The sequence below is a fragment of the Stenella coeruleoalba genome (assembly GCF_951394435.1).
Source record: "Stenella coeruleoalba genome assembly, chromosome: 10".
Taxonomy (NCBI): domain Eukaryota; kingdom Metazoa; phylum Chordata; class Mammalia; order Artiodactyla; family Delphinidae; genus Stenella; species Stenella coeruleoalba.
Genome location: NC_137156.1, coordinates 52187800 through 52213494, shown reverse-complemented (window position 1 = coordinate 52213494; position 25695 = coordinate 52187800). Strand labels below are relative to the sequence as shown.

The following is a 25695-nucleotide window of genomic DNA, read 5'->3' as shown; positions in this document are numbered from 1 at the left end:
TCGGGGGACCCTTTGACTTTCTCGATGGGTGATCAATTGTTTCCAAATTCTAAGATCCCCATCCAAACGTAAGTTATTTACTTCTAGATTGATGCAACTTTAGCCGTAATTAATTGTTCTCTCAATCCTGAGTGCAGATCTTCTTCTTTTTTTTTCCTTTCCCCAAAGTAGTTTATCGTCTTAATTATGTTAATGGCAGAAAAGGCAGCCCTGACTGATGGCTCAATAAATCTGCAGTAGCGATGGCAGCCATTTGGCTGCCATAAGTCTCAGCAGCTGGGCCATCGCTCCCCGCTCAGTTGGAGGCAGACAGTCCAGTTAGTCCTCACCACTTTGTGGCTCCCTGTCTGCAGTGTCCACTGCCCAAGAAACAGATGATTAAGTGACTTATTGGCAAAGGGACCAACAAGAAGTCAGGGAGATCACAGAAGAGAGAGAATCCACTTTAATGAAATGTCTTGCCCACAGTGGTCAGTGTGCTGGCTTGAAAGGACATAGGTTGGGTATTCTGCACAAACACCAGCAAGAGATGAAAGGGGAGATGGTCACCCCACTCCTGCCCATTCTCCTCCATCTCTCTGGGAATTCTACTTTTCCCAGCGCGGACAACGCCACAGCATCACTGTCAAGTGCAGAATACATGCCTCAAGGGTTGAATCTGTTGTTGGCTGTGAGACCACATTCCCTGTGTCTTTCATTTCAGGAGGGTTGTCTTTGACAGTAAGTTCTCAGGTATTGCATCCCTAGTAGAGCCTTTTTTTTTTTCTTTTTCTTCCAGCTCTTTATTTAGCACATCGTCCAATCTACGGTAGAGTTGCAAGAGTAGAACAATGAACTTCCACATATATGCTTCGCCTTTATTGGCCAATTGTGAACATTATGCCGCTTTGTATTTTTCTTTCTTCTTTCCCCTCTCCCACTCTCTCCCTGCTTCTCTCTGTCCGCCACACAGCAGGTACACACGCACGTGTATGTATGTGTTTATTTTTTGATGAGCCCTTTCAGAGTAGGTCGTAGACATGACACTTTTCCCTGACATCCATCAGTGAGTGGGCCTCAGTGGGCCATCAATGACCTAACAAGGTCATTCTCCTACATGACACATTTGTCACCCTGGGGAAATTTAACATGGCTTTGGTACTGTTTCTTACACGCCCATAGTAAAATTTCCCCCCAGTTGTGCCAATAATGCTCTTTATAGCATTGATAAGAGCAAAAAGAGCCCTGTGGATGCTACAATGTGGGTGTGTGATGGGTACAGCGAAGGGGGGGGTTGGATGTAGGAGGGGGTGTCAGAAAAGACCTCACGGAGTTTACCTCCTATGAGCTGAGTAGCTGTTTCTCACTTAGACGAGGGCAGGAGGGAGGGCAGCAAAAGGAAACAGGAGTGAACTTGTGTGTGTGTATGTGTATGTGTGTGTGTGTGTGTGTGTGTGTGTGTGTGTGTGTACACATACTTGGGAGGGCTGGGGCAGAAAGTGAGGGATACTGTGGGACTGGAGGAGGTGGGGGCCAGGCTGGACTTTGTGTCTTACAGAGATTTTAGAAAGATGACTCCAGCTGTGGTGTGGAGAAGAAATAGTGGCAGGCGTGACAGCTGGAAGGCGGGTTAGGAAGCGTCAGCTGTACTTTTCCAGACAGGGGGCACCGTGAGTGTCCTTAGTTGCCTATGGTCTCCCTCCCATCTGCACATTAATGACAGTCTTTGGGTTGGTGGATTGCCTTGTCATCCAGGAAGAGTAGAACGGACTAGAAGGTGGGGCTCTCATCCCACCTTTTCCCCCTGGGCTGCCTCCTGACCCCTGCATGTTAGGGACAGGAGAGGGGGTGGCACAGCCGTCCCGGTTCTGACGTCCAGTGACCGCTCACCTCCCTCGTCCTCTGAGGGAAAGAAGATGCTCTCGTTGGCCCGAAGCAGAGAATTGTGATGTGTCAGATGATGGACAGAACTTGGGGGGCAGTTGAGAGCCCTGAGGTTCCCCACATTCTCCTACACCTTCCCTGCCTTCTCCCCAGTCTGTCCCCTCACCTGTGAGACCAGGGGCTTGACCTGCAGCATCCCGAAGGGGCCTTCGGGTTCTGATGCTGAGCGATTTGGGATTCTGCGTGGGGTTCTTTTTTCTATTTGTTTTGTTTTAATCCTTCAGCTTCTGAGTTCAGAAATGCTAAGTTAGGGGAAATGCCTAAAACTCTTGCCCTTTTCCAAAGTACCCCAAGAGAGCGTAAACATCCACGCGATTCTTTCCTTTTAATTTCAGTCTCGGGTGCAGCCCTGACCAGAGGTGGGATTGTTGTCGGAGACGCCCCATCCCACGCGGTTGGGGAGGAGGAACCCGGGTCTTGGGACCGTCTTCACGTGGAGCTCCTCAGTGTAACTCTGCACCCTACCCCTGCCCTCCATCAGAGGGCCCCCTGCCCGGGAGGGAGCGCAGGAATGCAGTGTTTCAGGGAGGTCTGGAGATGCGGACCTTGGTGGCTTCTTTTCTTTTGCAATTGATTTGGTCGCATTGGCCGGGGGGGGGGGGGGGGGGGGGGGGGGGTGGGGGGGGGTGGGGGGGGTGGGGGGGGTGGGGGCGTGGGGGGGGAGTTCCAAGGTTGCTGAACTCCACAGCCTCAACCTGCACAGCCTGGGTGGGGAGCATTCCTGGGGGGACCTTGAGTGGCTCTGTGGGGGGCAGGCATGGGAGGCACAGCCGGGCCCCCGTGAGGCTCATGAGAAGGGCAGGCCTCACAGGGCACGGGGACGGCAGCTGAACTTGACCTGTTCCCACGCAGAGACGTAGGAGGTCATAGCAGTGGCGTCTGAAGGCGGTTCTGAGCCAGGATGCACTTTTCCCGGCCATCTCAGATCCTCAGATACTCAAGTTTGTCAAGTTGTGGCTCAAAGAAACTTAGGAAATCTCCATTAATTTGCATAGCTGTGTTTTAAATAACGTTTCTTCTTCTAGTTTATTATAAAAGTAAAGCAGAAAGATACTCAGAAGGAATGTAGAAATCACTCACTTCTGACACCCAGAGAGACATGTTAGATTAGGAGTGTCGCTGTGATACCTGGGTTGTGTGACATGCTCATTTTATATCTGGCTGCTTTGCGACCTAGCGAGGGTGCATTGTCCTCTGACATAGTTTTCAAGTGGGACAGAAAAGCATTAGAAGGGGTACCAACCTCACCTCCCCAGCGGGCTGGGCTTCCCCCAGTTTCCTCTGAAATCTCTGTGCTTTGCTGCTCTCGTGTCCACCTGTCTGTCTCATGTCCGCCTGTCTGTCGGGACACCTCACTTACACGGTATCTCCGTCTTTCCCCGGGAAGGGTCCCAGCAGGCTGAAGTGGGGGCCAGGTCACAGATCTGTGTGTGGTATTATTGGTTAGCAATGCTTTCGTGGGAGTTGGGGCCTATGATGTGACAGAAGGACAGACCTGGCCATGTAGGGAGGAGTGTAAACCGGCTGCGTGACCTCGGTCGACCCCTTCCCTCACCCGGACGGTTCAAGGGGGAGCCAGCGGGTCAGGGCTGGGCTTCCAGCTTCAGAACCCCGTGACTGCCACCACGAGAAGCAGAGTGAGACGCTCCAGGTCAACGCAAGCTTGTCTTGCAGCCGAGGGGTGGAATGGTAATACGTCATCAGACCACTGGGTGGGGGGGGGGGTGATAGCATATCAGGGATGGTGAGGGCTTCCCAGCTTCCCAGAAAGTCCATCATTTGCTTTAAGTGACCTAATCCTTGGGTTCTAGGCACTTGGGTTGTATGGTGCCTGAGGGACCACTGGGATCCACTTTGGACCAACGAGGAGTCCCTTAGTGCCTGACAGAGCATCCAAGTTTCTACCTGTCTTCAGTAACGGGGCCAATGATACACTGAGGGAGTGGCCCCTGTGCCAGTCCATTTACCAGAAGCTTCAGTATTAAGTACCAGCCTACTTCTTTGTAACTTCTGCTCATTTCTTCTGACCCAGCCTAGGGGGCAGCCTCTACCCATGGCCCCTCTTCTCCGTGGCAGCCACTGTGGACACTGCCCTCTAGCTGGCCTTGCCTCCGGAGACGTTTGTCGGGCCCTTTCCACATTCCTTCCCTGCCCTGATCCTGTGAGGGTTTATACGCTGCTCTTTCTACAGAGATCTCCAAACAGATGTTCTTAGTGGTGGGTCCTGCTCTACCTGGGCCCCGCTTTGACGCAGCACCAACGAGCCCCCGTATCTGTGTTTGTGGGAACACACTGAGCATCCCCCTTGGTCGTGCCCGATGGCAGGAAGGATATGAAGAAGCCCTTTGGAGCTATTTGCTTCACGTCTCTAAATGATGGGGTGTGAAAGAGGGCTGCATGTTAGCAGGGCGCTGGCCATGGAGGGAGGGACAGAGGCTGTTGTTTCAGCCCAGGTGAGCAGAGAGGAAGATGGCTCAGAGCAGTCTAATCCATGAAGCTGGGTCGGCGTTGATGCCACCGCTGCGGCCACTTCCAATTTCTTGGATGTTCTTTCCTCTGATGTGTCACGTGTGCGCAAATCAGAGGAACTGGTCCCTGGTACCTGCCCTTAGGACCTTTCTTTTTTCCTCTCCAGCTTTCTCCTGCACCCACAGGGCTTGCTGTCTGACTTTGTCTCCTCTGGTCGCAGGTGGTGCTTCCCACGTTCATTCTCGAGAAGCGGTCCTTGCTGGAGATGTACGCAGACTTCCTGGCACACCCAGACCTGCTGCTGGCTGTCACCGCAGGGGCCACGCCACAGGACAGGGTCATCGGCTTCGTGGAGTATTACCTCACCGCCTTCCACGAGGGCCGCAAGGGCACCCTGGCCAAGAAACCCTACAACCCCATCATCGGCGAGACGTTCCACTGCTCCTGGGAGGTTCCCAAGGACAGGTTCAAGCCCAAGAGGACTGCCGCCCCTACTCCCTCCGGCCACGAACACCCGATGGCCGACGACCCTTCCAAGAACTACAAAATGCGGTTCGTGGCCGAGCAGGTGTCCCACCACCCGCCCATCTCCTGCTTCTACTGTGAGTGCAAGGAGAAGAGGCTGTGCATTAACACTCACGTATGGACCAAAAGCAAGTTCATGGGCATGTCCGTGGGGGTCTCAATGATCGGGGAAGGTAAGCCAAATCGCTGGGTGGAGTTGGGCTCTGACCAAGGGACATTTGTGTACCTGATGGACACTTGAGGATTTGTGTGTGGAGGCCTTTGTTTTTATTTCGTTACGGAATTGGGAGTAAGTGGGCGGGTTGGAAATATGGATGGGTTTTGCTGTTTGGGAACCAGGTTCTGGTCATTTCCCAAAGCGGCCGAGGCGATGGGGTAAGTGGGATGCAGCTGTTTGCCTCTTAGACTGCCCACCTGGATCTTCACCTGCTGCTCGTGTGTGAGCCGCCTTACAGATCCTTTTCTTTCCAGCTCTGTGTGAATATTAGAGTTGGCTTCAAATCTATGAAAACACATTTTTCTTCATTCTCACCAGTTTCTGGCTCACAGACAATGAAGACCATAGTGCTGCCTATTCAAAATCTGCTCATAAATAATTCCCAAGGCAAATCTCTGGACGCTGGGCTTGCAGTTCTGAAGGGAAAACCCGGTATAATCAGACCACTCGTGGATCACACGTTTCTCTGTTAGCAGATAGCTGTGAATGAAGGTTATTCATTGTTTGAGGGAAACTGTAATCATCCTTGTCAAATTCAGGAACCTGTGTTCGTGGTTCTTCAACTTCTTTTGAGTCGTAAATCCCTGTGAGATTCTGGCTGTAGACTCTCAGGAAAAAGAAAAATCCAGCACAGAATGTGGCTTTCAGTTTCAGGGCACACACGGCTCCTTGGAAGCCCTTTCCAAACCCCAGGAGATGAGAACACCTTTCACTGACTTAGCACGCTCTTATTGAGCGCCCACTGGTTGCCAGCCCTTGCCTTGGGAGCCATGGGTACTTGAATGAGCAAAGCAGACAGAAGAATCTCTGTTCTCACAGAGCTCTCTCTTCTGCTGGGGAAATACAATTGTGTAGTGCTTTGGAAGGTGTGAAGTTCTATGGAGAAAAATGAAGGCGGGAAGGGACCTGGGAATAAAATAAAGGATCTAGGAATGGTGGGGAGAGAGCAGTGGGACTTTGGGATGGGTTGGGGTGGCGGCTGGGAAGACGTCACCGAGAACGTGACAGTTGAGCAAAGACCCAGGGGGGGATGAAGGTCCCAAGAAGGTGATGATGGACAAGCTTTGTCGATTACCCGGGGAGTGTGTCTTGGTGGAGAGAACAAGGCCAGAGGCAGAGGGGCCAGAGGCAGGGGCATCCCTACATGCTGGTCTGAGACAGGAAGCCTGTGTGGGTGGAGCCTGGAGAAGGGAGGTGGGAAGGAGAAGATGCCATCGGAGAGGTGACTGAGTCCAGGTCACGTGGGGCCTCGGGGGGCCACCGGCAGGGGTGTTGGCCGTCCCACTAAGTGAGCTGCCAAGTCTCTGTGGGCTTTGAGCAGAAGAGTATCATGATCTGACTTTCAGTTTAGCAAGATTGTTCCAGCTACTTGTTGAAACTAGACCATAAGAGGGGGAAGGCGACGCAAGGAGACCAGTTTGGAGATTATGATAATAATCCAGGCAAAAGGCGATGGTGGCTTGAACCAGGGCAGGAATGGTGCGGAGGCAACACAGGCTGGGAATCTGGATGAATTCTGAAGTGGAGAGATCAGATGTGGGGTATGAGTGAAAGGTGATGCCAAGGCTTTTTTTCTTTTTTTAAAGATATTACATAATCATTGACGCTCTTCCCTACATTGTGCACTGCATACCCATGACTCATTTATTTTGCAACTGGAAGTATGTACCTCTTAATCTCCCTCATCTCTTTCTCTTCTCCCCTCTGGCAACCACCTGTTTGTTCTGTGAATCTATGACTCTGTTCTGTTATGTTTGTTCATTCGTTTTAGATTCCACCTATAAGTGAAATCTTACAGCATTTGTCTTTCTCCGACTTATTTCACTTAGCACAATACCTTCTAGGTCCATCCCTGTTGTCACACATGGCAGAATTTCATTCATCTTTATGATTAAATAATATTTCATGGTGTATTTATACCACAATTTTTTTATCCATTTGTCTGTTGATGGGCACTTAGATTGTTTCCATATCTTGGTTATTATAAATAAGGCTGCTATGAACATAGGGGTGCGTATATCTCTTTTAATTAGTGTTTTCATTTTCTTTGGATAAATACCCAGAAGTGGAATTACTGGATTGTATGGTGGTTCTGTTTTTAGTTTTTTGGGAACCTCCGTACTGTTTTCCATAGCGGCTGCAACAATTTACATCCTACCAACAGCGTAGGAGGGTTCCCTTTTCTCCACATGCTCTCCAGCATTTGTTATCTGTGATCTTTTTGATGATGGCCGTTCTGACAGGTGTGAGGTGATACATCATTGTGGTTTTGATTTGTAGTTCGCCGATGATTCGTGACGTCGAGCATCTTTTCATGTGCCTCTTGGCCATCTGTATGTCTGCTTTGGAAAAATGTCTGTTCAGGTCCTCTCCCTATTTTTCAGTCGGGCTGTCTGGTTTTTTTTGATGTTGAGGTGTATGCATTCTTTGTATATTTTGGATATTAACCCCTCATCGGACACATCTGGATTGGATGTGAGGTATGAGAGCAAGGTGACATCAGGCTTTTGACCTGAGCAACTAGAAGGATGGAATAGCCATTAACTAAGGTGGGGAAGACTGAAGAGGGGATTAGTTTGGAGAGAGAGCACAGGAGCCCAGTTAGGTTGTGTTGGGGTTTAGACATTTGAGAGGGGGGCTTGAGCAAGCAGTGTCTCTACAGGCCAGAGTTCTGGGTGAGGTCCCGGCTGAGGTTAAAGCTTGGCATGTAAAGCCTGGAGACTTGTATGTGTTGCGTGTCTGTGTCGCGTGAAGGGTCGGCCTCTGATGTTCGGGATCTCGGCTGCCCTGTTCCTTCCAGGCAGCCGGTAGGGGTTGCAGCCTTCATTCACTCTGCACAGCCCTGGACAAACTCTTAAGGCTGTGCGTGTGTGGGACACCACGTAACACCCTCTGCTGAGACCCTCGGCCGTAGCATCCCTGGAGCAGAGCTGGCATTTGCTGCCCTCACTTCTTCTCTCTGCTTGAAAATTCTACTTAGAACTTCTCAGTGAAGAAAGCAGAAGGAAGATTCTGGAGAGAGACTGTGGAAGGCCCCTTCCTGGCCATTCCCCACCCCCATGTATTCCTGCTGTCGACGGGCCTGGAGAGGGTCAGGGGACCATCTCTCATTCTTGTGAGGCTTTAAGTTTGTCTCAGTCCTTTCAGTAGCTACGTCCCCCTTTCTTTCATGCTAATTAAATGTGAGCTCTGTAACACACAATTTTTCTGATTTTTCACACAAAATGCTTCTAAGAATCCCCAGACTTCGAAGCCAAAGGTTCTGGTTCCTGTCCTCAGGGTTCCTTTGGGGTGTGGGTTATGGGGAGGGCGGGTGGGGGAGGTGGGATGTTTTTCTTTCCTCACTCCATTCCCTGCACTGATCCAGCACCTTCCATGCATTTGTTGATAGGGCATGAAGTGACGTTTTTTTCCCACCTTTCATTTTTCTTTTCTTTTTTTTTTTTTTAACTTTTGGCTGCCGTGCAGCGTGTAGGATCTTAGTTTCCCAGCCAGGGATCAAACCCGCGCCCCCTGCATTGGAAGCGATGAGTCTTAACCACTGGACTGACAGGGAAGTCCCTCCAACCCTTCATTTTAAACATTAGATGAGTCCACTTGAAATTTTGTATGTAAATACATGGGCTTACATTTTAAATTATTGCCCTAAGGCTGTGGCCTATTTGGCTATGATAAAATGCCATTATCAAGTGCTTCATTATGCCTTGAATTCCCCGAGGTTGTAGCTCAGAGACCTCCCCCGAATGGTCCCTCAGCTCTGACACTGAAAGTACCTAAGCGTGACACTGTTGAGCCAACCCCGAGATGACATCCATCCGTGGATGGAAGCAGACGCGCCTCTGCTTGGTACCCACCCTCACCGCTTGGGACATAGCTCGTCCAGCTTCTCTTGAAACCCCTCCCCACCAGAACTCCAGACCAGCGCCCAGTAAATGGCACAGCCTCTGAATTGGGTCTGTGGGGACAGGCAGGGACCCGTTTGCCCATGAATGCCGGCACTGTGGGCCCTGAAGACCAGTTCCCCGGAGTTGCTTTCCGTGATTCTGTGCTTTCTTTCCAGAGTCAACGCCCTGTCGGAATATTTTGGTTCCTCAGAGTTATTTTAAATTTATCAGTTTCAAAATCTTAATGCTTGGCCTTACGTTTATTGATAAATCAATTTGTGGGATATAAAGCAAAAATCTCCCAGCATGAGGACTAGCTATGTCCCGGAAAGATGGATTATTCAGTGTTTTTCAGCTTCTCTCAGCTCTTAGGCTAATTAAAAAGGAGCTTTCATTTGTGAGCCCGTTTGCGGTCTAGTTTTAATATAGTCTTTTATTCATTATTAGGGACAGATTTTTGTATGCAATCCTGAAAAAAAGAGTCCTGGGAAGGCATAATTGCCGGTGATTTAATGAGTGAGTGCACATTTATGGATTTTCAGAAAAGAGCCTGGGAGTGTGGTCTTGCCAGTGCTTTAAACCAGCCTTGCTCTGGGGCTCACTTTTCTGATTTCTGTGGACTTGCGGGAAGTTTCACCTTGGTTTGGAAGCGGTTTTTCTGAAGATGAGAGGGAGGAGGGATCCCCCATGTGCATCAGCCGTCAGCAGATTCTGTGATTTCTTCTTTGTTCCCAAGTACCGCTGCTGAGAATTCACCTGCCAAGAGATGGGGGTGTGATCAGGATTCCAGCGGTGTAGCAGGCTGCGTGCCCTTAGCTGAGTTTCAGTGTTGCCTTTTTTACAGCCCCGTGAGGTGCAGGTACCATTATCCCTGCATCACGGATGAGGCAGCCGAGGGGCAGAGAACTTAAGGTCACCAGGCTGGCGAGGGACGGAGGAGTTGGAATGATCCTCTAAGATCTCATCTAGGGCTTTTAAAAAATGGTGGCGTATGCTCCAGGTAAGTATGTTCTGAAGAAAATATCAGTGGCATGATCCTACCTCACCACGTTTATATTCGTGGATGAGACCAGGAAGACTCAGCACGTGGCGCTCGTGGCTGTCGCGTGGTCCTGGCCCACTGAGAGAGGCCAGCGCAGGATGTGCAAATGGGTGGGGGTCCCCAGAGTACGGCAGGTCAGAGGCTGGAAAGGCTGACAACAGAGGGGGACATTGTAGACATCGGGGGTGGGGCAGTGCTGTCAGGGGACATTTGGGCCCCTGGGAGGACTTTACTGCCACATAGTCCATCCGCATGGAGGGTGAGGATGGGGGACAAAGAGCTGCCTTCTCTGGGCCCTTGAAGGCAGGTGACAGAGGGACCAGCAGCCTCCTCCTCAGGGTCTCGGCCCCTCCCGCTGCCACAGGCCGTGAGGCTATGAGGATGCGGCTGGCACTCAGGGAACCGAAGGCTTGCGAGTAGAACTGGGGCGGAGGGGTGGGTGGGGAGTCTGCTGGAGCCTCTCTCTTTCCAACTTCCACTTCCGGTTCCTCTTGACTGTTGGTGTCAGACCTGTTCAGCATGAACTTTACCACCTGCTTCGCTCTCCTCTTAGCAGCCTAATTCTAGGAAAGACACAAAGTACGCTTGGAAACAAAAAGTATACCAGGCCTGGCCATTCTTCTTCCAGGGTCCTGAGCACAAGCTGTAAGAAGCGACACATGGGTGTCGAATCCTCCTTGCAGACACAGGTCCACCCTTGTGCATCACAGGACAGGGCCTCAGCGGTCACCTGGGGCAGCTCTGCCCCCTGAACAGCGGGGAGGGATAAGTGACAGAGGGAGGGTGTTCGATGGCTCAAGGCTTGGCTTTGGGAAAGATGGCGTAATTTCATTGGGAGCTCTGGCGAGTGGGGAGGTGGGGAGAAGTCAGTGTGCTCTGATATTCGGTGTATTTGGTGTAGTGGAGCCGTGCTGTCTGTGCGTTTATGTTACATGTATTCAATTCTCTTCCTGGTTAAGGAGAGAGATGTAAATGTTGCTGCGATCTCTGCCCCTTAGTCCTGCCCGCGCGATTGTGAGTGACCTGAGTCTGCTTTTTCTCGGGGTGGGGGGGTCTTCTCTCCTGCCTGTGCCCATGTGTGAGCATCCTGCCTCCCTGGGGGAGGTCACGACCCCCAGACGCACATGGGCCCCTGGGGTTTCCACACCGGCCCCCTGTGTCTATGGGTCAGCAGGTGTAACTTTGCTGGACTTACCTGGGGGAGTGAGGTTGCGGGTTCTGGACAAGCCTGGTTTATTCCAAAAACTGTGGCTCCTGGGCGATGCAAGGAGTTTTTAAGGGTAAATTGAGTGACTCCTGAGTACATCTTCATATTGACTTTGGAAACTCAGCATTCTTGATCGCTTTGTACCTTTAGTCCCCTCTCCTCAGACTCTCCTGGCGAGCTCCCCAGGGCTGAAAGGGACACACACACATACACTGTCTCTCTGCTGGGCAGATTCTAGCTCTGTTGATTGATTGATTTTTTTAAATTTATTTTAATTTTATTGAAGTGTAGCTGATTTACAGTGTTGTGTTAATTTCTGCTATACAACAAAGTGACTCAGTTATAAGTATATGTGTGTGTGCATGTGTGTGTGTGTGTAGATATACATTCTTTTCCATATTCTTTTCCGTTATGGTTTATTGCAGGATGTTGAATAGAGTTCCCCGTGCTATACAGTAGGACCTTGTTGTTTATCCATCCTAGGTATAATAGTTTGCATCTGCTAATCCCAAACTCCCACTCCATCCCTCTCCCAACCCCCCTCCTCCTTGGCAACCACAGGTCTGTTCTCTGTGTCTGTGAATCTGTTTCATAGATAAGTTCGTTTGTGTCGTATTTTAGGTTCCACATATAAGTGATATCATATGATATTTGTCTTTATCTGACTTACTTCACTTAGTATGATCAACTCTAGGTCCATCCCTGTTGCTGAAAATGGCATTATTTCATCCTTTTTTCGGGCTGAGTAATCTAGCTCTGTTGATTGACATGCTTATCTAGTCTCAGAGAGAAGTACCGACCAGTCAAATTACTTAACCCCTCTGAGTTTCCGTTTCCACCTCCTCATTTAAAAATGATAATAATTGATGCTGCGTTGAGTAGTTGTGAAGCTCACAGAAGACACTGCACGTGAAGCCCCTGGAAGTGCTGGGTGGCCCGGAAGGGTCCCCCAGGGCACATGGAGCCCCCTCCTCGCTCTTTCCAGTGGAGGAACCAGGGGCCCAGGGAGGGGACATCACTAACACCTCCAGTCACATAGTTCTGGCCGAAGGACAGAACTGACCTTCCTGAGGCTCTTGCTGCACTTGACCATTGCAGGCCCAGAGTGGGCAGGAAGAGAGCTGGGAGGGCTTTTCTACAGGGAGCGAAGCCCCACTGCGGGGTGGGAGGCCGAGAAGGCCCCTCACACAGAGCAAACCTCAGTGAGCCAGGCATGTGGGTTCCCAGGCCTCTGCCGGCCCAGGAGGTGCTGCCCTCAGCAGAGGGGGCCCTGTGGGTGCCCGACCGGACAAGCCAGAGCAGGGGCTGGGTGTCAATGCACCAGCCGTACAGCAGCCCCGGGAGATGGCGCCTGTCGGGGTAGTTCACGGCAGCCTTTGAGAACTTGTTCAAAAGTGGTTCCTTTCCCTAGAAAAAGAGACAAGCCCACGTCATTTTGCATTGTTTCAAGAGGATCAGATCTCCCCGAGACTAGTACTTGGCTCCCAGCCTGGAGAACCTCTGATCAAGGGGTGGCTGCCCCCCGGGTGGTGACAGCAGCTGTGCACTCTTGCTTTGTAACTTCCTGAAAACCTTTGAGGTTATCTCTGCTGCTCTCAGGATAAAGGCAGAACTCCTTACAGGCTTTTTCGAAGTTTAAAGATGAGGCCTGGCCCCTGTAGACCTGGGCAGCCTCCATACCTATACATACCACTTCCCTTTCTTCCCTGGGGCCCTTTTCTCAGACCCCCGTGCTCACCCGGCTCCTTCCCACCACAGGGCCTTTGCACATGCCTCCCCCTGCTTCTACTTTCCCTCCCCTCTTCCCCAACTCAACTCTTACCCAGCTCGAGTGTCCCTTCCACCAGGAAGCCTCCCCTCCCAGCTCAGCCCCTGCTGCTGGAGGCCCCAGGCACCTCCCCCTCCCACCCCATCACAGTCACAGTTTTGTGTTTGCAAGTGCTTCATTCACGCCCACCTTTCTCTTTGGCTCCTTGAGGTCAGAGAGCGGGTCTGTCTTGTTCACCATGTGTTCTCAGCATCTCTCATGCAGTAGAGATGCAGCAAATAGATAAATGGCACGTGGGTGGCCGGCCTCTGTGGAGGTGGGAGGCGTGACGTCTGTTGCAGGAGTGTGTTTGGTTTCTCATCTTTGCATCTTCTGGTCCCCAGTGATGCCCAAAGCTCAGCTTCTCTGTGCACCGGTGCGGAATTGAATCTCGGAGACATAGTTTTGGGTGAAGTAGAAAAGGACAGCTTTATTTCTTTGCCAGGCAAAGGGGGACACAGCGGGCTCCTGCCCTCGAAAACTGTGTGTCCCAATTGGGGAGGATTTGATGAGGAGTTTTATAGCAATGGTTCAAGGATGGGGTTGCTGACAAGATTAGGGTGTGTGCAGGGTCTCAGGTGCTATTAGGTCTCCGTGGTACACGGGGCCTCTCACTGCTGTGGCCTCTCCCGTTGCGGAGCACAGGCTCCGGACGCGCAGGCTCAGCGGCCATGGCTCACGGGCCCAGCCGCTCCGCGGCATGTGGGATCTTCCCGGACCGGGGCACGAACCCGTGTCCCCTGCATCGGCAGGCGGACTCTCAACCACTGCGCCACCAGGGAAGCCCAGGTCTCCTAATCTTGATGAGCTTCTCTGTTCCTTTAATCTTTTGCCTCCGGTGGTTTCTTGGCTCCGCCTCCCTTGATTAGCAACTGTTGCAATCTGCCCTTTGGAACTCAGGGAAGGTCATGGAGGCTACAAGAAACGGAAGACAAAAAGGCCTCCGTGCCCTGGAACCCCTCAGGGTCCTCCTCGCTTTCCCCGTGTGCGAGCCTAACCTTTCCCTCCTGTCTCCCTCAGGTGTGCTGCGGCTCCTGGAGCATGGGGAGGAGTATGTGTTCACCCTGCCCAGTGCCTACGCCCGGTCTATCCTCACCATCCCTTGGGTGGAGCTCGGAGGAAAAGTCAGCATCACCTGCGCCAAGACTGGGTACTCAGCGACAGTGATCTTCCACACAAAGCCTTTCTACGGGGGGAAGGTCCACAGGTAGGAGGGGCCAGGGAGACTCCATCTCTGTCCGATCACGATGCCCCAGGTTTCTTGTCTCATCAGAAGACTGGGTTCCAGCCGTGGGATGAGTTGAAAAATCAAGATCAATTTAACAGACCTGTTTCAGATGACATGTCTCACCGGCGGCGTCTTGAACCCTCCCCAGTCTGGTGATGTGTTGGCGGAACATATGCCCCAGAGAACAAAGGGCTTCTGGCGTTATCTAACCTCTGGCTTCCGAGGCCGGAGGCCTGACCTGCACTGATGCAGTTGTTCTGTGAGCTCCATGTAACATCCCGAATCCTGCATCTATGAGAGCAGGACCGTTTCTCTCCTTTTGGAAGCTGGGAAGCAGTCCTAAGAAACAGAAGGAGAGGCCCGCTGTTTGAGGGGAGCATCACCTCGTTTTTATGGCTCTAATTATAAATTTCCCCCTTTGGAGCAGATCACTGGATAATAAGCAAGCCCCCATCTTTGACCTTTTTCTTGGAAAGCTTTTCCGGATGGCGTTCATGTGGGGTGCTGGAGTGTCCCCTGGAAAGTAGGCACCTTCAGGGGCCGTTTTGGAGCCAAACATACCAGCCCCCAAGAGCTGATTATGCGCGTTTCTCCCCAGCTCCGCAGCCCCTCATGCCCCAGTGGTAGCTTGAGATCCGCTGTGGGTGGGGCAGCACAGAAACTGGCAAAAGCTGTAAACCAGGCGTTTTCCCTCCTGGCGAGCCCGTTGTTAAAGCATTACCAGCACAGCTCGGATACCCTTCCGCTGTGTGCCGTTGGGAGGATTCCTGATGCCGCCTGGGCTCCCGGCGGTGTTCAGGCTCAGGGAGAATAATTCCAGACCTAGGTTTGAAAACACCAAATTCATCCCGAGCTTGGCCATTAGGAAAAGAAGAACCGGAGCTTCCCTGGTGGTACAGTGGTTGGGGATCCGCCTGCCGTTGCAGGGGACACGGGTTCGTGCCCCGGTCCGGGAAGATCCCACATGCCGCTGAGCGGCTGGGCCCGTGAGCCATGGCCGCTGAGCCTGCGTATCCGGAGCCTGTGCTCCGCAACGGGAGAGGCCGCAATAGTGAGAGGCACCCCAACAAAAAAAAAAGAAAAAGAGGCCCCGGGCTCCTCCACCTCCCGTTTCTGCTGTGTTACTCTACCTGCAGCAGGCTCCTGGGGAGAGGGAGGTGGGCTCTGCTTTCACCCAGAGCTGAGACCCGGAGCCCCCGGGCCGGGTCGGTGAGGCAAAGGGCCACACATCTCCACCAGGGGCCCTTGTGAAGCCAGGCTGGAGGGGTTCGACCTTGTTTAGTGATTGAAAAGTTCCCCCCAGACTCTCACACTATTTTGGTGGTTGAAATGTACACTGTTAGTTGCTATTTGAGGGAGGAGAAGGGTATATATATATTTTTAAGTTTTATATGTGTGTGTGTATATATATATATATATATATATATATATATATATATATTTTTTTTTTTTTTTTTTTTTTTTTTGCGGCACACGGGCCTCTCACTGTTGTGGCCTCTCCCGTTGCGGAGCACAGGCTCCGGACGCGCAGGCTCAGCGGCCATGGCTCACGGGCCTAGCCGCTCCGCGGCATGGGGGATCCTCCTGGACCGGGGCACGAACCCGTGTCCCCCGCATCGACAGGCGGACTCTCAACCACTCCTCCACCAGGGAAGCCCTAAAGTTTTATATATATTTTTTATTGGAGTATAATTGCTTTAGAATCTTGTGTTAGTTTCTGCTATACAGTGAAGTGACTCAGCTATATGTATACATATATCCCCTCCCTCTTGAACCTCCCTCCCTCTCCCCCCTCCCCCTCCCCTCCCCTCCCCCTCCCCCTCCCCCTCCCCTCCCCTCCCCCTCCCCCTCCCCTCCCCTCCCCCTCCCCCCTCCCCTCCCCCTCCCCCCTCCCCCCCATCTAGGCCATCGCATAGCACTGCGCTGAGCTCCCTGTGCTATACAGCAGCTTCCCACTAACAATCTACTTTACACATGTTGTAGTGTATTTATGTCAAACCTAATCTCCCAATTCATCCCACCCTCCCCTTTGCTCCCCGCATCCCGTGTCCACACATCCGTTCCCTATATCTGCCTTTTCTATTCCTGCCCTGCAAATATTCATCTGTACCATTTTTCTAGATTCCACATATATGCGTTAATATACGATATTTGTTCTTCTCTTTCTGACTGACTTCACTCGGTATGACAGTCTCTAGGTCCATCCACATCTCTACAAATGACCCAATTTCATTTCTTTTTATGGCTAATATTCCATTATATATATGTACCACATCTTCTTTATCCATTCACCTGTCGATGGACACTTAGGTTGCTTTCATGTCCTGGCCATTGTAAATAGTGCTGCAGTGAACATTGGGGTACATGTGTCTTTTTAAATTATGGTTTTCTCAGGGTATATGCCCAGTAGTGGGATGGCTGGGTCATATGGTAGTTAGTTCTACTTTAAATGACACAATAGACCAGATACACTTAATTGATATTTATATTTTGTTTTTACTGAGTTTTGTGATTTCCACCCCAATAATAACCTCTTATAAAACCTTGGCATTTTTATCAAAACTAAGAAATTGATGAAATTCAACTAAACAAATCACAGTATATAGTGTATACAATATAGTGTAAAACATGTATAATTTTCAACCGCCTATCTAATTTATTGTCAAAAATCAATAAAACAATATTAGTTGAAAAAAACTAAGAAATTGGGGGCATAAATTAGGACTTTGGGATGGACATATACACACTACTATATATAAAATAGGTGAACAACAAGGACCTACTGTATAGCACAGGGAACTATGTTCAATATCTTGTAATAACCTATAAGGGAAAAGAATCTGAAAAAGTATGTGTGTGTGTGTAACTGAATCACTTTGCTGTATTCTTGAAACTAACACAACATTGTAAATTAACTATACTTCAATTGAAAAAAAACTAAGAAATTAACATTGCTGCATTCCTATGAACTAATTTACAGACTTTATTCAGATCCTACCTGTTTTCCCACTGATGCTTTCTTTATTCTGCTCAAGGATATTAGATCACATTTTAAGAGCTAGTCTTTGAGCAAAAGAGCAAAAAGCAACCCCATAAAAAAAAATCTCTACATGTGAGGATGCCTGTTGAAGTCGGTCTCTGTTCTGATAACCTTGCAAAGCGTGTTTATTCGATACTTACATTAATTCAGGGTCACAGCAGAAGTGAAGCACAACCCGACCAACACCATTGTGTGCAAAGCCCACGGGGAGTGGAATGGGACCCTAGAGTTCACCTACAACAACGGGGAGACCAAGGTCATTGACACGACCATGCTGCCAGTGTACCCCAAGAAGATCCGACCTCTGGAGAAGCAGGGCCCCATGGAGTCCAGGTGGGGACCAGGCCATGTGCTCCTCTCCAAGCTTTGTTGTCCTCAGCACTTGACCCAAGGGGCAGAGAGGAAGCCCAATGCAAAGGGGCCAGGAATCATTCCTTTGGAAACTTGAATTGTCCTCTGTGTGTCACTTAGGTGTGTGTCACTTTGTTTAGTTGCTCTGCAGTCATGGGGTGGAGTGTGAAAACAGCCCGCCCAGACTTTAATGCCTGTCCTAAAAGAGTTTGTCAACTCTGTGGGTCTGTTACTTAATTGGAAAGTTAAATACAGAGAGATGCTAGTAATCAAAGAGCTGTGCAGCAAAGCAATGAGATACTTGTTTTTTTCTTACCAGATTAGCAACATAATTCAAAAAAATTCAGTACCTGCAAGGCTGTGATAAAATTAACACTCTCTGCCCTGCGCCTCCAGTAGGAAGGTGTGCAGGTTAGCTGCGTGGATCAGTAGCTTTAAATTTGTGAGTTCACCTCTTGTAGTTCATTTCTGGGAATCTCATCTAAGGGAGAATTCTTCGATTCACAAAAGGTTTTAAATATGAAATTTGGGTATTTAAAAAAAAACTAAAACAAAAGGAAGAAAAAGAAACCATCTAACCGTGCAACAATTGGAAAACAGTTAAGTGAATTATGGTGAATTCACTCTATCATGTGACTATCCCGCAAGCCACTTAAAGTGATGTTTATGCAGGTACAGAAGCAGAATCTTCTGGAAATATGCCATTTTAATTTTTTAATCCAGGAGGTCAGCCAGCTGTGGCCCATGGGCCAGATCCCATCTCTGGCTGATTTTTGTAAAATTTTACAGGAACGCAGCTGCATCCATTTGTTTGTATCTCGTTTGTGGCTGCCCTCTGGCTACAATAGCAGTGAAACAGTTGCGACCAAGACCAAGTGGCCTGTAGAGCCTAAAACGTTTAGTCTCTGGCGGTTTGCTGGCCCCGCTCTTATCTAAAAGCATGCTGCTCTGTAGAAAGAGGATATAGGGTTAAAGTGAAATGACAGATGATTCTTTGAAAGGGTTTGCCATTACAGGAAGAGTTTGTAACGAAATTGGAAAGGTGCTTTTTATGTGGAAACAAAGCAGGGATACCAGTGTGTATAAATCATACATTATCACCGAGTTTAATAGAAAGAGGGCTGCAGTGTCCTGGAAACTTGGCTTTGTGGTAGGATTAGTCCACTCGTTCTTGTTGATCAAAGTGTAACCTTCTCTGAGTCCAAATGGAGGGCGTGAACCCAGCCCTTTGGACTGTGACAGGAAGGAATCCCTCCCCTGGCCTCTGACGACACCACCCCAGAATCAGGAGCCCTGTGGTTGCTGTCACAGCACCGCTTGTTTCTGGTATGGCTGTTGACAACAAAACTATGATTCCTTTGAGCTGTTATTCCAAGACTGTTGAGTAGGTTAGCTGCTCCTCATTAAGCCTTGCTGGGAGTGGAATGGATGGAGGATGGAGTCTGCAACCAGAGAGAGGGGCGTATCGCCTCTTCTCGTCTCGCATACGTGGACTTTACTGGAACCTGGACCTGGGCTGTTGACAAACCCAGCAGCCCACCTTGTTCTCCGAGGCGGGAATGGCCTTGCTGAGCCCAGCCACCTGTGCCAGGCCTCACCTGAGGAGGCGAAGGAGGGCCCGCCTAGTGGTCTCAGCCCCACAGTGGCCCGGCCCCCACCAGCCCCTGTGGAGGGGAACCCCTGCCCCATGAAGGGGAGAGCGAAGCTGCTCTTACATTCGCCCACTGCTGTCAATGTGTTCGCGATGCTCAGAGCCCGACCCGCGCAGGCATCCTGCTCGGGCTGGAGCCCTCCACACGGCAATGCTGGCCACACCCGGCCTAGCCACCACCTGGCCCTTGGCCACCGGGACCTCCGCTTCTAGCAAAGGCTCCCCTGGGCTTCCTTTTAGCTTTTCTTGCCGACTTGCCCCCGCCCTCTCTGCCCTGAAGGCTTTTCCGCCTTTCCCTTTGTCCTGAAGTTCAGAGCCTTCCGGAGCAGAGCCCCTCCAGGGGGTTCTTGGTGGGTGTCTGGGCATAGCCCTTGACCTGTGGGCTGGCTCTTTGCTCACCACCCCATCTGCAGTCCCTGGGGCTCTCTACCCTTTAAATTTGGAGCCACTATTTTATGATGGGCCTTATCAGGGGAGGTCCTGCCCTGAGAGCACCCCGACCCTGGATGTCCGGGCACCCAGTCCTTCCCTCAGCACCAGGTGTGTGTTGAGGGTTCAGGTGATGGAAAAGACTGATTTGACCAGGCACCAGCCCTCCCTGTCTGCTTCGCCACCTTCTTTCCTGTTTTAGGCCATCTTTTCCCCTCTTAAGTCAGCTGTCAGGGCGTGGTGGAAAGAGCAAGGGCTGTGAGGCTGGTAGGACCTGGCTTTCTCCCACCTTCCAGAGGTTTCTTCTGTGTAAGTTCGGAGCCAGGGTGCCACTGTACCCTCTGCATGGTGGGGTGCTGGGCGGCGGTGGGCAGGCTGGCCTTGCAGCCAGAGCCCGGGCCCCATCGGTTCCTGGGCTCGGGTCCCCCAGGAGGGCTGCTGTCCCGGATGCACTGGCCACTCCCCTGCGGGCTCCTGGCCCAGGATCTAACGGGGAGCTTCTGCTCGGCCCCAGCTGCAGAGACATCATGCCCCCAAAGCCTGGTTCCCTTGTGCGGAATACCGACTGGTCCTGATGTGCCGAAGTGAGGAAGTGTCCCCCTTCACCTCAGTGCTGGTCCCCTCCCTCCAGCACAGAGTGGGACTGGAGGGGGCACCCCGGCTTCCTGAGGAGGGAAGCTGCCGCCTTCTCCAGTGAATGAAGGAGTGAGTGAGTGAATGAATGAATGTCTAACTTTGCGTGTAGACACGGGGAGGTGACGGATCCGCCAGGGTCTGTAACCCCTAATATGGGGCTCCCGGTGGGAGAGCAGCCACTGTTCACATCCATCAGCCTGCTGACCTCTGGCAGGTCACTTCACCTTACATGGATCTGTTTTTCTCCCCTTTACAATGGGGCGATAGTATCACATCTATATCCCTGGGGTGTTGTGTTGATGAGATGAGTTAATCCATATGTAAAATGTTTAGGAATGTGGTGAATGCCCCGTGGCAGGGTCTGCTGTAGATTTTGTCTGTAGGAGCAGTTTGATTGCTCCAGTCTTCCCTAGATTGGTCTAGACGCTCAGAGCCCGGGAGGGGAGAGGGGATTCAGATCTGGGTGCAGGTGGGGCCCTGGGCCTGTGGAGTGAGCTGCTCACCCGCTCCTGCCCCACAGCCCAGCATCCTCAGCTCGGGCCCTTCCTCGCCCAGGACCGCAGCCTCAGGCTGCTGGCCCTGCCTGACTGTTCCCTGTCCCCAATGACCCCTGCCCCCAGGAACCTCTGGCGGGAGGTGACCCGATGCTTGCGGCTGGGGGACATCGACGCTGCCACCGAGCAAAAGCGGCGGCTGGAGGAGAAGCAGCGCACAGAGGAGCGGAAGCGGGAGAACCTCCGCACTCCCTGGCGGCCCAAGTACTTCATCCAGGAGGTGACCGTACCGGGCGTCCTGGGCGGGAGGACGGGCTGTCCCCTATCGCGGCCGCCGGACGGGCAGGGGGGGCCTGGGAGGTCTGGGCATGGTGGCCGTGGCTCCCCCATCAGGGAGGCGTACCCGCCCGCGGGGAGGCATGGAGTGGGGCTGCTTCACAAAGACCACGGCCCAGCTACTCTGCCTTCAGTAGCAGATTGGTCGGGAAGCCCCTCCCAGACCAGCTCCACACCTGGGTGGGTTGGAACCTTCTCCATGACAGCACCCTTTCAGAGCTTTGCCTCCCAGGGGCCCAATGGGGGATGGACGTGCCGGGGAGGCCCGCGGGGGTCTGCGTCCCGGCGCTGCTGCTGGAAGTGGTGTTGGAAGGGGACCCCCACACACGCCCCTCACCCCCTGACTGGGCAAGGCGCCCTGTGCCCAGTTGTTTGTGGCACAGCCGGGCAGCATTCTGAGAACAGAACTGGAAATGACAAAGGTGTAGGAGACACCTTTTTTTTTTTTTTTTTTTTTGCGGTACGCAGGCCTCTCACTGCTGTGGCCTCTCCCGTTTCGGAGCACAGGCTCCGGACGCGCAGGCTCAGCGGCCATGGCTCACGGGCCCAGCCGCTCCGCGGCAAGTGGGATCCTCCCGGACCGGGGCACGAACTCGCGTCCCCTGCATCGGCAGGCGGACTCTCAACCACTGCGCCACCAGGGAAGCCCGGAGCCACAATTTTTAAGGCAGGCTGGTCAGGAGCTTGGCAGCATCAATGAGAGAAACAGGCTGGTGAGGGCAGGGCAGACCCAGGGTCTGTATCTAAAAGGGTGGATGCCACTGACCTCCAGGCCGTCACAGGCTGATGGCCCAGTTCTTCAAGAGAAGCCAGAAATCAGAATTTTTATGAGATCTGATATTCACCTGGTGTCAAGGAATTTTTAAAAGTTTAAACACTAAGGGCCAATTGAAGTCTGGGCTTTCCTTGCCTAGGCACTGCTGGTGTCTGACTTCTGCTCCTTGGAAGGATGGCTCCCTGGAGCTGGAGGTCTGCGGGGAGAGTTAGTGACCTTGAGCTGGGCTTCTGGTCTGGGCAGGAAGCAGCCACGTGTCTCCTAGAGGCAGGAACTAGGGCCGTGGGCTGAGCACAGATGTCAAGGTCAGATGCTGGTTCAGACAGGAAGCCTTCTTGGGGAGACTCTGAGTGTATCCCTGTTTGGAGGCCTTGCCCAGGGGAGGTGACTCTGTATTAGTCAGGGTTCTCCAGAGAAACAGCACAGAACCAACAGAAGATAGAAATTTAAATAGATTTATTATGAGATCGTGGAGGCTGAAAAGCCATGGGATCTGTGGTTTGCGAGGTGGAACCGCGGGAAAGCCAGTGGTATGATTCAGTCCAAAGGCCTGAGACCCAGGGGAGCTGACAGTGTGAATCCCAGCCGAGGGCAGAAGTCAGGATGAGTGAGGCAGGAAAGAAAGGGCCAGTTCCTGCTTCCTCCACCTTTTGTTCCATTCAGGCCCTGGGCACATTGCATGATGCTCACCTCATGGGGGTGGGATATCTACATTACTCCACCCACCAATTCAAATGCTACCCTCATCTGGAAGCACCACCCCCTCCCCTGTGCTCAGAAACAATGTTTAATCCAGAGCCAGTCAACACATAAAATTAACCATCACAGAATCCCCCAGGGATCCTTCTGCCGGATCTTGTCTCTCTGAGACAACTAGGTTGCCCGGCTTCTGTGGAAAGTTGCACAGTAAAAAGTAAAATGGGGCTTCCCTGGTGGCGCAGTGGTTGGGGGTCCATCTGCCGATGCAGGGGACGCGGGTTCATGCCCTGGTCCGGGAAGATCCCACATGCCGCGGAGTGGCTGGGCCCGTGAGCCGTGGCCGCTGAGCCTGCACGTCCGGAGCCTGTGCTCAGCGACGGGAGAGGCTGCAACAGTGAGAGGCCCGCGTACCACAAAAAAAAAAAAGTAAAATGACAACAACCATAAAACATCGTTTTCCTCCCATAGGGTGTAAGAAAAGCCAGTCTGTTTATAACAGGAGGCTTGAGGATATTTAAAGAATACAAATCATCCCCGCACCAGCATGATTACCATTCAGTACATCCCTCTAGTCTAGCACCAGATTGCATACCATTTTGATTCTTGCCTTTTTCTCTCTGGTATTTGACTGGTGTCCTCTCCTGTGTGTGCTGATGTCTTTTGACTGCGGCCTTGCGTGTGCCCTTTGTTGGGCACTCCCCTCCAGCCTGGTGGGTGGTAAAAGTCACTGGTTTGGGCAGATTCCTCCTATTCAGGCCCTTGTCTTTTCTCTTCCCTGTCCATTTGTCCAACTACCCTCCTTTTTCTCCTGTCCCAAAGGCCTTTTTTTTTTTTTGGCCAACTAATCTTGATGTAAACCAACAAAGCCCTCCCCCTCGTTACTTCGGTCGTTTTGTGGGGTTTCCTCCCAAATGCCAGATACGAAGATCCCATGGGCTCTAAAAAGCAGCCGGGCTGAGGAGGGGTGGTGAGACCACCAGCATGGCTTGGCTGTGAGACATCAGGAGAGGCCGGCACACAGGTTGGTGGTCCCGAACAGATAGATGGTAACCAGCACTGCATGGTACTGTGTGGTACTAGCGCAGCAGGGGATACCCTTGCTTCTCCCCTTGTCTCGCCGACAGGTCTCCAAGTAATGATGTGTCCTCCTCTCTCTTGCAGGGTGACGGCTGGGTATACTTCAATCCGCTTTGGAAGGCACACTAATGGGTGGAGATGCAGAACTTTCAGAAACGGTCCTGTTTTTGGAGGAATTAAAGTGGTACAGTATCAAGGTTCTTCTGGTATTCCCTGAGACCTCTTGCGTTCAAGACATGGTACCTGAGAGGGAAATTATGTACTGTGAAAAATGCACCCCCAGACTCTACTATGGGATTGAATTTATTCAAGAGCCATTTGGGGCATGCGTGTGCACACACGTCTGTGTGCAAGCTCTCGGCACACTGTATGTTCACACGCATGCGCTATGTCTGCTGGATATTATTACACATGTAAATAGTGCACTTAACAATATTGAAGTGGGTAATTATGAGCTCCTTTTTATCAATGAGGTTTGAAGTTTTCTACTTTTCACTTTGCCAAATACTTTTGCACTCACAAAGTATCCTCCAGTTGACAACTCCTGTTCAAACAAAGGTGAACTGGCGTGGCCCTACTGCTGTCCATCTGGTAGAAGGTGGTTGTCATTTCAGAATAATCGCTGTGCTTCCCATTCCCCTCCCAAGTCATCATTTGTTTGTCCATATGCAAGACAGATCAACTGCCATTTCCTGCTGGATGGGGAGCGGGCAGGACGCTGTTAAAGGTTTATGCCGGAGCCTTCCAGGATGGAGCACCCCTGGGAGAGCCCAGAGCCAGGCCTACCTTGGAATGTTCCTCCCACCTCCTTGCCCCAGAAGCTTTCTGATAATTTCTCACGCTCAAAGCTCTAGTCATACAATTTTCAGAAGCTGCTTCTTTCATGGTAGAAAACAAGTCATATGGAGACTGCACTACTTTTATCTTGAAAAAAGGGCTTTAGAAATGAAATACACGCATTGCAAACATGCAGTGTTTGCAAAGGTGCACCACCACAGCCTCAATCTTATATTTCATTTGGGGAAAGAGAAAAGAATATCCTGTGGATTTTTTTTAAAGTGCACCTCTTGTTTGACCCGAATTCTGCAAGGAAACCACTGTGATTAAAACATCCATAAAGCCTGCATAAGTGTTTCATGGTTTCAGTTCAGTTTCAGTCTTCAGCCTTTACAAATGAGGTCAAGACATGACCAGAATATAAGAAAGCAAGGAGAAAATGAAGTATTTGATCTTTGCTCAATGCTTAATTTATTTTTTACTGTGCCACTCTAATGAGAATATTTATACAATCCAGTAGCATGAATGCTTCTCTGTAGTAATACTAATTTTGTGCCTTTTGTCTGCTTTCTTAAGACCAATTGTTCACACTTTGTAGATATTAGACAAATATATTTCGATTAAATACTATACTTATCTGTGTGTCTGTATTTTCTCTTTAGGGATTCCTAAGTTCTGTTGGAATTGGTGGCTCTGAGTGAACTCAAATTTTATGGATTAGTATTAATTTGATATGAACAGCAATGATATTTTCATCAAAACATCATGTGTGGATATTTTGTGACAAGGTCATAAGGTCACATCTAGTGAATAGTCTTGTTTTGAGAGAAGTGACTTACCAGGCAAAACCATAATGTAGGCTTGTTCTAGTCCATCGTCTTAAAACATCCAGGAGAGTAAAGTGTTTGGAACCATTTTATTTCTGAGAGGGAAAGTGGAATAGGTGCTATTTTGAGAAGAAAATCCTCAGTGAGAAGACGGAAAAGTAATCACTGTGGTGTTTTTAGATTTTCCAGTCGTATACCAGAGTATAAACCATCTGGGTAGTAAAAAATGGAGAAGGGTCACATTTTTTTTTTGAGGGGGGGTTCATTTTGCCTTTTTAAAAATTGTGAAATATATAAAAAA

General features: G+C 50.9%; 1 protein-coding gene across 5 annotated transcripts in view; it reads left to right on the top strand.

Annotated features, from left to right (window-relative positions):
* The window catches only part of OSBPL10 (oxysterol binding protein like 10), a 295403-nt gene extending 269708 nt beyond the window's left edge, over positions 1 to 25695 (top strand). For 3 of the 5 annotated variants that reach the window (XM_079933429.1, XM_079933431.1, XM_079933430.1), the window contains 5 exons: positions 4613 to 5090; positions 14095 to 14281; positions 17493 to 17675; positions 21030 to 21183; positions 23875 to 25695. In XM_079933429.1, coding sequence (XP_079789555.1) covers positions 4613 to 5090; positions 14095 to 14281; positions 17493 to 17675; positions 21030 to 21183; positions 23875 to 23919 — 1047 coding nt within the window. In that variant the 3' untranslated portion in view covers positions 23920 to 25695. The remainder of the gene's footprint in view (positions 1 to 4612; positions 5091 to 14094; positions 14282 to 17492; positions 17676 to 21029; positions 21184 to 23874) is intronic. The other 2 variants (XM_079933428.1, XM_079933427.1) reach the window with 2 other exon arrangements.